Genomic DNA, 15,757 nt, shown 5'->3' with positions numbered 1-15,757 from the left:
CACACTGAGCTCTAATGTCTGCAGAACGACTGCAGTATAAAGTGTAGTTTGTACTGTAAAACTACAGCCAATGCTTTAGTTTAAATATCAGTGTCATTCCTGTTTAATCATCGTACCTTCATATTTACTCAGTATGTCCTGTTTCCTGTTACATGTGAGGATGTAGGAGTGGCTCATCCAGGGGTTTGCAGCTGAAGCTCGATACTGTTCACCAGTGTGTCACACACACTTTCATCAGTGTGACAGGATGTGTGTGTGACAGATTATAAAGTGCTGTGAGAGCTCCATAAGAATCAGCATTTTGTCCATGATAGATCATATATCCAACGAGGTGCTATATCAACCTCTGTGAATGGGATTTATATATGAACTAATTTAATATGATGAACCATTTCATGCTTGGTCACTGTGTAGTTTTGTTTCTCTTACATATATTTTAATTTTTTTAATATAAATAATCACTTGCACAACACACAAAGCATATCAAAGAAGCACGAGCAGTGTATGATCCCTTTTCAGGTGGCTATAAATAAACAATTGCTTAAATACCTGGTGCTATATCCAGCTGTTAAAGTTCATTACAGACCAACGGTGCTTTTACTTTGAAACTTCTTAAACGAGCTGTTTTAAATTGTCCATGGTTTATTTGAAGAATTTCAGTGAGCTCATCATGGTGCAGAAAAACATTTTAATAAATATGAGGAGGTTAATAAATGAAAGTCTAAACATACGCAGCTTAAATCTAAATTGGATGCAGGTATTGTGCTGTGGGGGTAAAGATTTTCTTCTGTCCTTGTGGTAGTGAGACAGAAAGAGATGTTAGAGAAAGTGTTCACCTGCACTCAGCACAGTCACGATCCAGGAATTATCCACAGTCACAGCTCTGGACGACCTCTGCTTCAGAAAGAGCATCATTGTTGTCCTCACATTCAGCTCCAGCACTTTGCCTGGACTACAGGTGCTGATGGCCAAACGAAGCTTGTGTTGAAATACACTTCATTTCAACACAGTCCTCTCTGGTGACATCTGGTGGTGAAAATATGAAAAGCAGCTTGAATCTACAAAATAAACGGACTGTTTCATTGTGACTCTGCAGACTGGAGTTCTGTCTGATATTGTGCCGCCGTTGTGTTGCTGTGAACGTGTATTTTTGTGGTAAAAAATTGTTGTGTTTATTTGTTTAATAAATAATTTTCATCAGTAAACTTATTTAAGCTTGTACCATGGTGTGGTCGCGACTTCTTGATGTTGGTAAATACAATAAATGAAAAATAGATATAATAATGTACAACACATTATGGAGTATACTTCTGCTGTGAGGTCCTGCCTCCATGTACCTGGACAGGTATGTTTATAAATTATATTTATAGTTTTCTGTATTTTTGACCAATGGGTAGAATTGATTGGGAACTGGAAAGAGAAATGCTTATGAACTTGTGATTATTAGTAAAAATAAAATATTTTATATTAAATTGAAGTCAAATGTCAGTCTTTCTAAAGTTATTTATTGATATTAATATTAACAAATGCAGATTTTTGTTTTAAGACATTTTACGTTTTTCACATTTTCAGATAAAAGAAACAAACACAAACCTGGCAAACACACCTGACTGTACAAAAATCAACTCCAAATACATAATCATATTAATACCATATGACAGAACCTCCTCTCGTCCTCACTGCCTCCATTTCTCTCAGTAGAAGTGCTTTGCTGTCTGTCACCATCATAAACTCCACATGAACGATCCGCTTCCTTATAAACCACTGAATGAAGCAGCAAAGCTTCATTGATCACGCAGCTCTGGCCAAACGAGTGAAGCCTCCTCACAGTCTGAAGCAGTGGTTTTTCTGACGCATGCGCCGGAGCGCCAGCTTCAAGCAGCCATCTTGATTTACAGCAGGACTGTCAGTGTCGTTGCTCAAGCTTCAGTCTTGAGGGTAATGTGCAGGAAAAGTATTCCCGGCTTCATGAGCCTTCCAAGACAAATAGCTGCCATTTGTCTTTCACATAAATCCCAACGAGGAAGAAAAATAAACATTTTCATTTGACAAAGTTAAAATAAAACAATAACGAGAGCTGCTGCACCGTCAGTCAGTGACAGGACACCACGTCTATCCTCCAGAAAACCCAGGAAAATTCATATTCCAGTTCAACTTTTCCTTTTTCCTTCCTCTGGAGGAGCAAAAAGGGGCCACACATGAGACATCGATGGACAGCCCAGGATGTCCTCTGTGTAGCACGATTTAAGTCAAATGTCCATCACAGAGACATAAATGAAAAGGCTGGTTTTGGGAGGATATCAATGTGAAAAACAAAAACATAACCTCGATGACGTGTCAAAGCCTTTTGTTTGTGTATTGGTATAAAGTATTTTGTACATTAAGCCTGAAGTCAGCGTTGCTCTGAAACAAGCTGCCCTCAGTCTGAACACAACGCTGTTATCAAAAGTTATTAAGTAAAGTTATTTCTCTGTGTGCACATCCATCTGTTCCTCGCCTCCTTCAAACATGTCAAATAAACAATTAATCTGACAACAAATATACGTAATACTAAATAACAGGTCCCAGATCAGTCAGACAGCAATCACACGTCATCTACACACTGCAAACGCAAAACAATAAAGAAGAAAAAGTTTAATGAAATAATTATTATATTATACATTCATTTACTGAATAACCAACATTGTTCAGTGATGGACATCAATCAGGGGCCACTTGCAGCCTGCATACTGACGTGAAGACATATAAAGCAATATGACCCTTGTGTTAGGTAGGATTGTTGTTGAGTGCAAAGTTAAAATAAGTTCTTTAAAAAGCCAAAAATGATTTCATGTGAAGGCGACATGAGCAGAGCGCACAAACATGCTGAGGCTGTGTTAGTTCAAACACTCATGTCTGCATTTTGATTGTGTTACATACGAACAGAACGACAGACGTGCTGCCACGTGTCTGCACAGACAGGACCGATGTGTTTGTTTGGTCGTTCAATGAAACTTCAGTTAGTTAAGAGTGAGGAAAAAAAGGTTTGCACTCACGTTTGCAGGGAAAAAATGGCACAAAATGTTCTGATATATTTGTGGGTCTTTTCTTATTTGTTTGTTTGTTTTTGTACTGCCTGAACACTGACGTGGCTCCAATGAGATGACGTCCCAGCAGCTCCTTTCAGTTTGAAACCCCTGACAGTTCAAATTAGCAGTAAAACGTTTACTACGTTGATTTGTTTTCTTTTGTAAAACTAAATAATTCAAAGTGAAGGAACGCTATAAATAAAAGCTCGATGAGGTAATCATCTACCACTGCTACAGTTTGTTTGCTTTACAATGAACTCACAGTGTCCCAGACACTTTGCATTTCAGACGCCCTGATTAAAAGTGGCTCTGTACAACTTTTGCTATTTACAACAGAAACTTTCTCTACTTCAGTTAGTGTTTTGCTGCCTTTTCCCCCGTTCCAAATCATGTAGAATATTAAGAAAGCAGCTGCAGACGTTTGTTATTTCAGTATTTTGTGAAACCTTCAGAAAAACTGTTGTCATTGTTCCTTGCACAAGTTACAGACAAACCGTGTACATGCTGGAAACTGTTCGCCAAAGCGTTTCAGCTGCTAAATGTTCCCTTTCTGTCCACACAAAGTCCTTGTATTGAACTGAGGAGCGTATTTCTAAAGATCCCATATTCACAAAGTTTCATGGTACAATCACTTAATCCTGGTGACAAAATTCTGAGACAATTCTTAAATTATGTTTTCAAAGTTTTCCCCCTCAAACGCTGCCAAAGGTTTAAAAAGAAAACGTTTGAAATGGAGACAACGTGTAGTGTAATCGGAGCAGTTAATTCATTTTTATTTTGAGCTTAGAAGATGTTTTGTCACAGAACACTGGACCAGACCAGGTCATCTTAGGAATTTTGAGTCATTTTCTCCAGAAAGAGACGAGTCAGACAATCATAGAAATGCTGCCATTACCAAACATGGCTTACAACTAATTTGCATCTGCAATCTCTCGGGAGGCTAAATTATCTTGTCATCACGTACAGTCTATTTTTCTTTGGGCAATATCCCACAGATGTTGGAAAATTTCTTCTCATGTGGAGCTGATGATAATAACATGCAGCTGTCCCAGCAGCATGTGTGTTCAGCAGAAGAGTTCGGGTGCTGAACTGAGCTGCCTGCAGGCGAGACTCTCGACCTTTCCCCAGCTGAGAACATCTGCAGCATCATGAAAATCATCAGACAACAACGGGACAACAATCATCTCCTCCTCCAGACCTTACCGACCGATATTAAAGAACAGGATGCTGCACAGTGGGAAACGTATCCATGGCACAAATCTTTTGAGAGATGTTGCTGCCATATTTTTCTTGAAATAGAAAACGTTTAAACTGGGAACTATGTTCGTTTGTGAATTAAATAACTTAAGATAACCTCTTCCTATTTACTTTCAAATAGACCTGCCAATTGTTGAGTGGATCGAATGAACACGACATGACAGAACACACACAGACTGAGTTATTAGTAATTGTTCATTTTGGATTTAATGCTGGCAAAGATGCTGTCTTTATTAGTTTTTTCAAAAACAACAGTCTGAAAAAAACTTCAGGAACTCCAGAAAACACGTCCTCGGCCGTGTCCCAATTCAGGGTCTGCAGCCTTAAAGGCCGCATTTTAAGGCCGATTACATCACAGCGACGCGACGAAGGCTGTCCCAATTCAAAGGCTGCTCGAAATGCGGCCCTCAAATGCGTCCTTCATTTCCCTGAATTTTAAGGACGTGGCGGTGTAGACTTCGTGGCCCAACATATCCCAGAATGCATAGCGCGGCGGTGGGTGTGGATAATTTTGCCGAAAAAAAACGATGAGGGGTGCCCGAAGAGTAAACTTTAAGTAAGTACTGAACATGACGTCACTTATTTATGTGCAAATGTTTAATAACGAAGAACATTAAAACATTCCTGTTGGCCACATGTCGGCAAAGTCATGTGACATTAGTGACGTTTGTACTAACTTGGTTTTAAAGCCTTTACTTTAAAATATACGCCGTTCAATAGCTGAGCTTAATCAGAGAATGATCAAAGCTCATGTAGAAACAAACAGATGAACAAAAGACTTTCTCCTTCATTTCTGTCAAACAAAGCTGTATGAAACGTTTCCAGCTGTTAGTATCATAGTTGCTAGGCAACCTGGGCAGCGCGACGGAGGCTAGACCGTCCCATTTCACAAGCCTCGCACTTCCGGCCTTAGCGGTCTTTGAGTACGCGGCCCTTGAGGATCGTTGAGGCTGCAGACCCTGAATTGGGACACAGCCCTTGAGTCTCCCTGACACAGAATTGACCCGGATACTTTCTTTCTTTTGTGATGCTCAGTTTGAACAAGTCTACATGCAGTTGCTACCACATGATTAGCTGTTAGCTCTCAGTTGAACAAGTGTTCCTATTAAAGTGGCTGGTGCCTGTAGATTAATGGTGCTGTACAGGTGTGTAAATACTCATGACAGAGATGATAAACACGCTACAGTCTCGCCTCCTCTTTGTGCCCTGCAGGATGTAACATCTGTGTTTCCCACAATTTCACTTTTTCTTTGGTGCAACTAGAGAACGTTTTTTCATTATTAGTGAATTCAGGCCCAGAAAAGACAACATGTTTGTAAACAACACTTCAGGTCATTTGTTGCCCTTATTTTTTATTTAAATTTGCATAAAAAACAAACACTAAATATTTATGATTTCTTTTGACAGTTTTAATTAAATAGGTTTTACATTTATTCCAAACCATTGCACTTTAAAACATTGTTTTCTTGATAAAAGCTTATTTCACCAACACATGTTCCCTGTGTAATTTCAAAATATTAGTTGAAACAGTTCAGTGAAAAACTCTGACGTGTGATCGTTTTGAGGATTCTTGTCCAGTTTTTAAAATCTTTAAAATTTTATGCAAATGTTCCATAAAAGGAACATTTGCAATTTCTTACAGTGTGATTTGACGTCCTTTGATACTAGAAACAAACAAGTTTATAAAAAGACTTTAAAGAGACAAGACTGAGACAGAATACAACATAATTCAGATTTCAGACACCAGCTACGGTGAAACTGGCACATTCAGTTGGCTTGATTAAGATACTCATGTTGTTGTAAACTCCCTCAGGTCTCTCTGTGTCCACAGTGAATCTAAACTTTGCACAGACCCAGTCTGAACTGACTCGAGCCTCAGGTGTGGTTCAGGTAAGATCGGGTCCAACAGCAGCATCGGCTGACAGCTGAGCCTCCAGTGTCAGATCCACGGAGCCACTGATCACCTGCTAGTGAAGAAAGGCTGAGATGCTCGCTGGACATCAGCAGCTGAAGCGCTTTTGTTCTTTGAAACCTGAGAGAAGAGAAGATCCGTCCCTTTAGGTACAGGACTTGACCTCCTCGTGTTAATGGAGGCTGAGGAGTGACTGCGACAGATTTCCTAACAAGCTGTATCCAGATGAAGGCACTGCAGTCTTGGTTGTGAGGTCCGATGTCTTTATCGTACTTTCCGGTAGTAAACAAAGGCTACCACCAACACTACTGATGCTACCAAGGCTGCTGTCCTCCATCGAGAGAAACCACGGATCACGCCCTCCTGAAGATCAACAGATCGATATTAGGAGCTGTGGATGTACCCGAGGCGTCCAAACAGAAGACCGTAGTTTTATGAACGTCTGATCACTTACCCAGCCCCCTTGTGCCACAAGCCAGCTGTAGACCTGCTCCCTGATGACCTGGAGGACCCAGCTGATGATCATTTGGATGTTCTCTAAGTGATTGGCGGAAATAGCCTTTAAAGGAGAAACAGATATGGAACAAAGTCATTAACATCAGTCGTAGGAACCTGCTGTCACATGTGCATGAGACCCTCCTGCAGGCATTGTTAGCCCTTTATGCACACTTACTATAACTCTGTACTTCTTTAATTAATGTGAGGATTTTGACATGAACATACTGGAGCCTCAGTGCGGTAACGTTACTCACAGTGCAGAGATGTTGAGCCCAGTGGCTGCAACACGTTTGTGCCACAGCAATTGCGGTCACCCACTATGTTTGTACGTTTGGTGGGTGTGACAAAAAGACACGCTGGGGACTTCCTGTCCTATATCCAGCATGAAGAGACAGACTCTGACAGGCAGGGGTCAGAATAATTTACCTTGTGTATAAGTTTACAGGCCAGATGGAAGAGAGCCACTATTCGACCCCAGTTGATGCCGTCAGCAAAGATGTTTCTTGCAACTGTCATGAAGACATCTTGAGCGCAGTTCCCCTGAACCTGGTTTATCAGTCTGATGGGAGGAAACGGACACAGTCAAATATGAGAATGATTTAATTTGACTTTACTGACCCAAATTCTTCTTGCGAGTACTGTTCATAGTTAAGATATGCTCAGCAGTTTAATTGTCATTCAAGTGCCACACAAACAACCTGAGTTTCCACAAAAGCTTTGAAAATCACTGCTGACCACCAGCGCTCCCCCTCAGCCTGCTGGCATCATTGTGAAAACCTCAGGTGACATCTTTCTCTTTAATGTGTCCACAGGATTTTCAGAAGACATGACCTCTGACCCCGAGGTTGAGGTCACTGAGATCTGAACTCGACAGAGATTTTTAGTAGCTGCACCCATTAGATTAATGGCAAAATTCTTAAGTTATCACATTCACAAACGTGAGCACGCGCGCTGTCCGTTCACCCAGCACGGTGACCACAATCAGCCTTTTACAGCTGAGGAGTTAAAGCAGGGGTGGGAACTCCAGGCCTCGAGGGCCGGTGTCCTGCAGGTTTTAGATCTCACCCTGGGTCATCACACCTGAATAAAATGATTAGCTCATTACCAGGCCTCTGGAGAACTTCAAAACATGTTGAGGAGGTCGTTTAAATCAGCTGTGTTGGATCAAGGACACGTCTAAAACCTGCAGGACACCGGCCCTCGAGGCCCGGAGTCCGACACCCCTGGGTTAAAGAAAGTGACTCAATATTTTATTCACTGCTAGCAGCAGTAGGTGGAGCCAATTCTCCACTCAGCACCACTGTGCTACGAGAGCATCATGGAAAGAGCCACGGTCAAAGCTCAAGAAACTACACGTTCCAGTTTGTTTTTCCCAGATTTTCATCGTTACACTGGAAGCATAGAGTGAACTTTAACTGACACGAGCTACGACATCGCTCCGGGATATTAGGAGAGATGGGTGATGAAATCTGCATTTTAGTGTCACCAGTCACAGTCAAAAGTTTGCCTTATATTTACATAATATGTAAAAGATTGCTTTAAGCACACTGAACTTTGAAAAGATTCAAAGAAAGTGTAAATCTGCCAACAGTGTCAGCATGATGTGGAACGAGCTTATCAATTAATTGGTATTGAAAGAATCTGCTGAAACAGCTGCAGTCACCTCTGGAGCTCGGCGTTGCGATTTAAACTGTCGGCTATCTTGCGCAGATGTTCTACCACTTCTTTGATTTGTGGATCCTGTTGTTCATCTGACCTTCCTCCCAACTCCTCAGAAGTCACGTGTCGACTGGGCTCCTCTGCGTTTATATGTGCAATCACATACCTGTAGACAAAAACACAAAGATTCTCCTCAGTAAACTTCAAACAACACCAAATCACAGCAGCGGTCACCTCAAGGCGCTTTATTGTAGGTTAAAGACCCTGCAATAACACAGAAAAAACAGGAAACCCCACAATCAGAAGATCCACTATGAGCAAAAAAAAAAAAAAAATCCCTTTTAACATGGAGAACCTCCGGCAGAACCAGGCTCAGGGAGGGGCAGCCATCTATTAGGGGGCTGCATCACAGGAAGTAGAGCAGGTCATTTACTAATCAGATGGTTGGTGGTTCAATCCCTGGCTGTTCCACTCTGATACAAATATCCTTGGGCAAGACACCCAACCCCAAGTTGTTGTTAGAAAGCACGTCAGCATTATAAAAAGTGCTTGTATGAATCACTGAGTGCTCAGGTGGAAAAGAAAAGCCAATTCATTTGTCATTTACCATCTGCTGTGACCAGCTGGACATGCAGATCTATATAGAGAAAGTACCATGATCATTTTTTTTAAGTTTTGTCTGCAAAATAAACGACAAGCTCGATGTAAAACCTATGATCAGTGTTGTGATTTTAGTTCAGACCAAACAACCTCTGCTGTCAGCCCAGTACTCTACAGTCTATTCACACGTACAGTGCACATCCTGAAAAGGTCATGCTGATTGGAGCAGGCAAAGACGCACAGACTTCAAAGGAGTATAACAGGAATGACTGCTCGCCCACTGGGTCCCTGCTGTCTTGCAACCTAATAGACTCCAATTTGTGCATGTAAATGGAGAGTCCTCTTCACACACTGAGGTTAATTATGGAGTTCCACAGGGTTCAGTGCTAGGACCAATTCTGTTTACATTATACATGCTTCCCCTAGGCAGCATCATTAGAAGACATAGCATACATTTACACTGCTATGCAGATGACACCCAGCTCTATCTGTCCATGAAGCCAGATAACACACACCAATTAGTTAAACTGCAGGAATGTCTTAAAGACATAAAGACTTGGATGGCCGCTAACTTTCTGCATCTTAATTCAGATCAAACTGAGGTTATTGTACTCGGCCCTGAAAAGCTTAGAAATATGGTATCTAACCAGTTGCTTATTCTGGGCTCCAGTAACACTGTAAGGAATCTTGGAGTGGTTTTTGACCAGCACATGTCCTTCAATGCACATATTTTAAGAAGTACGAAGAACTGCTTTCTTCTATTCATGCAAGATTTGTTTTACATGGGTTCTCTCCAGGTACGCCGGCTTCCTCCCACAGTCCAAAGACATGCAGTTAATGGGATTGGGTTAATTCAGGGGTAGGGAACTCCAGGCCTCGAAAGCCGGTGTCCTGCAGGTTTTAGATGGGTCCTTGATCCAACACAGCTGATTTAAATGGATAAATTACCTCCTCAAACTGTCTTGAAGTTCTCCAGAGGCCTGGTAATGAACTAATCATTTTATTCAGGTGTGTTGACCCAGGGTGAGATCTAAAACCTGCAGGACACCGGCTCTCGAGGCCTGGAGTTGCCCACCCCTGGGTTAATTGGTAATTCTAAATTGCCCATAGATGTAAATGTGAGTGTAAATGGTTGTCTCTCTCTATGCATTAGTGTTAGACAGACTGGCGACCTGTCCAGTGTGTACCCTGCCTCTCATCTTATGGTAGCTGGGATAGGCTCCAGTGGGGCTGGGCCATATCGTACCATTCACGGTAACACCGGTGTAATGTTGGGCAACGATAAGAAAATAAAATATAGCGATAGAATATGGGTAAAACACGCATGCGCAGTGCCTTTGTTTACATACACACATGGCGGCGACGCAGAATGAGAAGAGTGAAAGTGGATCGTTGAATGAAACGATGAACCTGAACTGGTTTGTAAAAATGCTGCAGCTTCACTGGTGTGGAACTGGTTTAGCTTTCGTCCGTCAGATACACAACAAAGCACTATTTTTGGTAGCGCATGCTAGCGGGCCGTCGTTATTACCGTGTTGTTTGGAAAATACGGCACACTTAAAATCAATCGTTTGATTCTTCTGAAAGTCGACAGAGCCCCTTATAATCCCGTGTGCCTTATGTATGAACTCTGGTTGTGTTTACTGACCTCGAGACGATTTTATGTACACGGCGCTCGAAAATCTGTCAAATGTTTCAGTAAGACTTTGCTAAGCTACGAAGCCACACTGCTTGATGGATTGTTGGAGCATTACGGCTATCGTAGGCGGAGCCTCGCGGAGTGATACGTACTGTGCTTCAACATAATATTACCGTATTGTGTGTGTATAACCTCTTTTTAAGTTTTGTGGATATTATACATGGTTATGCTGAGGATGTGTCGGCCAGTTTACACTGGAAATGCCTTTTGGTTAAACTGTCAGACAGAAATTTGCATTTGCACTGTTACATTTTTATATAACTTTAATGCAGATAAAAAACAGCTGCTTGTTTAAGTGAAAATACATTGATGGGTTTTTTGCACTAATAAAGTTGTGGAGTTGTAAAGTATTTTGTCTCGTGTCAATTATATCGTCAGTTATATCGTTATCACAAATTTTCAAATGTATATGGTGATAAATATTTTTGGTCATATGGCCCTGCTCTAGGCTCCAGTCCCCTGCAACCCTGACAACGATAAGCCATCTCCGGCGACTTCCACAGTGCCTGACCTGTCTTCCACTCCCATCACCCCCAGCTGTTTGCCGGAGAAGGCTGCCCCTCCCTGAGCCTTAATCTGCCAGAGGTTTCTTCATGGTTAAAAAGGCCGTTTTACCTTCCCACTGTCACCAAACCACTAGTTCACAGGTGGTTATCTCTGTGTTGTTGTAGAGTCTTTACCTTACAATATAAAGCACCTCGAGGCAACTGTTGTGATTTGGCACTATATAAAGACATTGAATTAAAGTGAATTGCAATAGAGTTAATGGATGGAGACTTAAGACTACATCTTTCACCATCTACATCTGTGACTGCAGCCATTCCCCTTCTGCCTGTGAAGAGTACTCATGGATACTGATCTATGGAGATGTCAGTTTGCTTAATAGCTATCCTGAAACTGAGCTCATGGCCCACTGTTAGTCAGCCGTGCTCGTTTCAGCCATTGTTCAGATGCACTGTTTATCACGTTGGGGAAACCTGCAGTCAGCTGAGAATGAACATTTCACCTGGAAGAGTGATGAAATGCTTCTCCCACTGAAAACATCCAGATGAACAGAATCAACTTTCTGTATCCATCCTCAGTTTAAGATGTAGAGACTTTTTATGGTCATGGCCGTACCCACCAGCAATGTTGAGACTCACCCTCTAAAGACAACCGCACCTTCTTCGAGGATGGGATCATCAATGACATCTGGAAGAGCAAGCAGATAATTAATAGACTATTTACTAGGGGTGGGGGAAAATGGATACTGTGTAGCATGGTGATATTTTGTTTGCTAATAATGTATGGATACAGGGACAGCAGAAATCGATACTTTGTTCCAAAAAGGTTTTTGTGCTCTGACTTCAGAGCATGTTGATCCTTTTTCTGAGCAAGAATCCTGACATTCCTTCACTGTCCAAATGTGTTTAACTTGTTTTTGGCAGCAATAAACATGACAGTTTACTTATTTTAATTTAAGACATGTTTTATTTTAATTAAGTTTAAAACTTTTTTATTTAATGTAAAATTATATTTTGTTTTAATTTACTTTCAAATTCTTCAGTTGCTGAAGGGGCTGCATAGTTTTCATAAACTGCATAGTTCAGAATAGCTATAATTGTACCAGATGGTTGATTCAGTTAAGTTGGACTAGACTGTAATACAAACCGTTCAGTTTGTCAACAATCAAACTGAAATGAGAGAAAGACTGAGTGTGAGACTTTGATATTAGAGAAAATGAATATTGATAAAGTTTACCTTTATGTACAGAATCTGAATATCGCAAAATATTTTAAAAAATTGCAATAATATCGTATCGTGCGTTAAGTATTGTCATAATATCGTATCGTGGGATGTGTGGTGATTCCCACCTCTACTGTTTACTCATATTTTTATTCAAGGTGGGGGGAGGGGCATAAAACAAAACCTTTACAATCAGTAGTAAAGCAATGCCAACAGTACAAAACACATTGAAGTTTTAAAAACTGACAACCAACTTATGTCATCATTACTTGACAAAGGTTGAATCAAAGAACATGGTGGTTTCTTTCTTAGGTACTTGAGCTTGCTTTCACTTTTGCCGAGATTGTAATGTGTGGTGTGAAACAGCTGTTTGCGACAAAGCAAATTCTGGTTAAAGCAGATATAAAGAAGATATTATTGACGTTGACTCCACCAGCCCACAGTCTCTAACAGTCGCATTATCAGTTAACTACATTAAAGTCAGGCTGTTAAACTTGTCTTCGTGTGACGTCACGACGACGGCGACGTCATGAGTGGCCATAATTATCAGGTGTAGCATAGTCCAGGCTTCCTGGTGAAACTAGCAGGTCGACAGCGGCCTGTTGAGGCTGTAAAGCACACGCTGTGTCGGGGTAAGTCCCGCAGGGAGTCGGTACAGCCGGTGTCCTCCGGGCTGAGCTGATCCACACTCGGGTTTAGTGACGGCAGCCCAGGTGGTCTCCAACACACCGGCCCCTCTAACTACTAAAAGTAGTTAGAAGCAATCCTTTCATTCTAACTTTTTATTCCGGTTCGGACTCGTTTTACTTTTGCCTCCGTTTAGCTTTTAACTTCACGGGCTGAACCAGAAATGTCTCCACTTACCGTCTCCACCCGCGGCGCCCCTCGGCTCCCGCTCCGGATTCTCCCCCGCTCGGCCGTCAGCCATGGAGCCAAACCTCGTGTCCGCGCGGAGATGGACGAGATTTGAGATATTCGAAAGTTCAACGCTAACTCGACCTCGAACAACCAAGAGAAGTCACGGTTACCCAGTCTGTGGAAACCCGTCTTTCAACAGAAGAACACGGAAGTGATACGGAAGTATCGTAGCGACGGGACCAGCAGTCCGTAGACACGCCTCACAGAAATCCCACAGGTGGAGAAAATCGCCCAGAAACCTGCCCACAGAGTATTTATCTGCTTTACTTTGTGTTCTTCCACAGTTCAGATACTCTGTACGAACCATCATTGTCAAAGCAGGACACTTGCCCCAAGGCCCGCTTGGAGATTATGTTAGTGATGGCGTTTGTTTTTACTGCCGCGGTCAAGTGAGCCGTTTGTGCGCCGCTTCTTCTCCACCCTATAAATTTTCTTGCGCTTCAACACCAGCCTTTACGTCAGCGCGTGTTCTCGTTCGATCCTGATCGCGCGCGCGCACAAAAATGCACGCTCACACGCCAGCGCACGCGTTGCACTGGGACAGCCTGGTTGCATCATATTCAAAGTCATTAAAAATCACTCCTGATAGTTGACGTGAAACTTTGAACACACTCGACCTCTGGTCCACCTGCTATACCGCTGGGCCAACTTTAATCTCTTTGGCTGCAATATTTCACCAAATTAAAGGACAGTTGTGCTCAAGTTCAATACAGTTAATGCAAAATAATCACATGATGTTCAAAAATTCATTACAAATCACCCTTGATAGTTGACATTAAACTTTCAACAGATCTTTTCTCTTATCTGGGCCAAGCGTCGTCTCAAACTGCTTTCATGCTCCCAAGAAATCAAAGGACAAGTCTCCTGAAATTCAAAAGCTTCAAAGGAATGTGATGATGTCCTGTGAGAAATCTATTAAAATCATCTGTGATAGCTGAATCTCTCAACAGATTCCTTTTCTTGGACACCCACAGTAGTTTCATCAGTTTTTCATGCACAGTTTCATCTCAATCCACTGCATAATTCTGGGGAAATTAAAGGTCTTATATGGTCAAATTCAACCTGCTCAATCGATTATAACATAGACAATATAAACATATTTAAAATTAAAGGAATTTGAAATGTACATTGTGCCTGGTTTAAGTGTCTGGAAGAGAGTCCTGTCTCAGTCACTTATAGATGATGTGAGAGGGCGGGTGTGTGTTAGGGCCCGGATGGCTTGGAGATAGAAGCTCCTCTTGAGTCTCTCTGTCCTTGCCCAGATGATAAGGAACCTTCTACCAGATTGCAGAAGTTGGAACAGTTTGTTGCCAGGATGGGACGGGTCCTTCAGTATCTGCTCTGGTCCGGCATCTCCTGGTGTAGGTGTCCTGAAGCGGGGGGAGAGCAGTCCTGCAGCAGCGTTCTGCTGTACGGATCACTCTCTGGAGAGCTTTTTGGTCCTTCACACAGCTGTTCCCAAACCAGGATGTGATGTTCTGTGTGAGGATGCTCTCCACAGCGCCTGTATAGAAAATCCTGAGGATCTTTGGAGACCCTGAACTTCCTCAGTTGTCGTAGGTGATACAGGCGCTGCCTAGCCTCTTTGGTCTGGACCTGAATGTGGGCAGACCATGTCAGGTCTGAGGAGATGTGGACACCGAGATACTTGAAGGACTGCACCCTCTCCACTGGAGCTCCATTGATGATAATGGGCTTGTAGTCTCTGTGGAAAGACAGGAAAGTGGTGTTGAGTACCCCAGCATAATATGGATTGGCTGTCTGTTTAGAGAGTCCAAATCTCTGATTGGTCTTAGCCGGCAAACAGTGCAGAGCTTAGATTAAGCCGACGTATGAGAGGACTCGCCCAGTTTAACCCTTCCCTGCCTCAAAAGCTCTCTAGGGCTGCCCTCTGATACAAACTGGAATGTAGGTAGTTTTGCAGGCCCAGCATCTTCCCTGTAGCTCAGTGCACTTGGTAACTGTAGATTATTTGGTTAAATGATCACTCTGCACCATTTGTCTGATATGAGCTACCGTACCTGTGTTGGCTAATCCAGCACGTGGGGGGTTACGTTTTTGGTATTGGCCATTATGTGTACATGTGCTTGGATGGATTAAAGTTCAAAGTGGAATAATATCTGGAGCTGTCACTGAATCATACCACCTCATGAGACTGCTACAGTAACTGGGCTCATTTTGGGGCGATCGTGGCTCAAGAGTTGGGAGTTCACCTTGTAATCGGAAGGTTGCCGGTCCAAGCCCCGGCTTGGACAGTCTCGGTCGTTGTGTCCTTGGGCAAGACACTTCACCCGTTGCCTACTGGTGGTGGTCAGAGGGCCTGGTGGCGCCAGTGTCCGGCAGCCTCGCCTCTGTCAGTGCGCCCCAGGGTGGCTGTGGCTACAATGTAGCTTGCCATCACCAGTGTGTGAATGTGTGTGT

General features: G+C 42.5%; 1 protein-coding gene across 1 annotated transcript; it reads right to left on the bottom strand.

Moving 5' to 3' along the window:
- Positions 1-5,660: 5,660 nt before the first annotated feature.
- Positions 5,661-13,763, bottom strand: zgc:153993 (apoptosis regulator BAX). The gene is made up of 6 exons (XM_087845241.1): positions 13,283-13,763; positions 11,836-11,884; positions 8,399-8,560; positions 7,162-7,294; positions 6,692-6,796; positions 5,661-6,600 (listed from the first exon to the last, which is right to left on the bottom strand). The coding sequence occupies exons 1-6, from the start codon at positions 13,344-13,346 to the stop codon at positions 6,502-6,504; spliced, it is 612 nt and encodes a 203-aa protein (XP_087701367.1). The 5' UTR covers positions 13,347-13,763; the 3' UTR covers positions 5,661-6,501.
- Between the last annotated feature and the right edge of the window lie 1,994 nt (positions 13,764-15,757).

This window comes from Neolamprologus brichardi, chromosome 1 (genome assembly GCF_056152115.1).
Source record: "Neolamprologus brichardi isolate AB-2024 chromosome 1, ASM5615211v1, whole genome shotgun sequence".
NCBI classification, from domain to species: domain Eukaryota; kingdom Metazoa; phylum Chordata; class Actinopteri; order Cichliformes; family Cichlidae; genus Neolamprologus; species Neolamprologus brichardi.
This window is presented reverse-complemented; position numbering and strand designations above follow the sequence as displayed.

Excerpts from the sequence above, each read along its gene's own strand:
- zgc:153993 (XM_087845241.1), bottom strand. The coding sequence starts at position 13,346 with ATGGCTGACGGCCGAGCGGGGGAGAATCCGGAGCGGGAGCCGAGGGGC. Across the intron at positions 8,561-11,835 it reads GGTGCGGTTGTCTTTAGAGG|GTATGTGATTGCACATATAA; the intron begins GTGAGTCTCAAC and ends TTTTGTCTACAG. Across the intron at positions 6,601-6,691 it reads TTGTGGCACAAGGGGGCTGG|GAGGGCGTGATCCGTGGTTT; the intron begins GTAAGTGATCAG and ends GTTGATCTTCAG.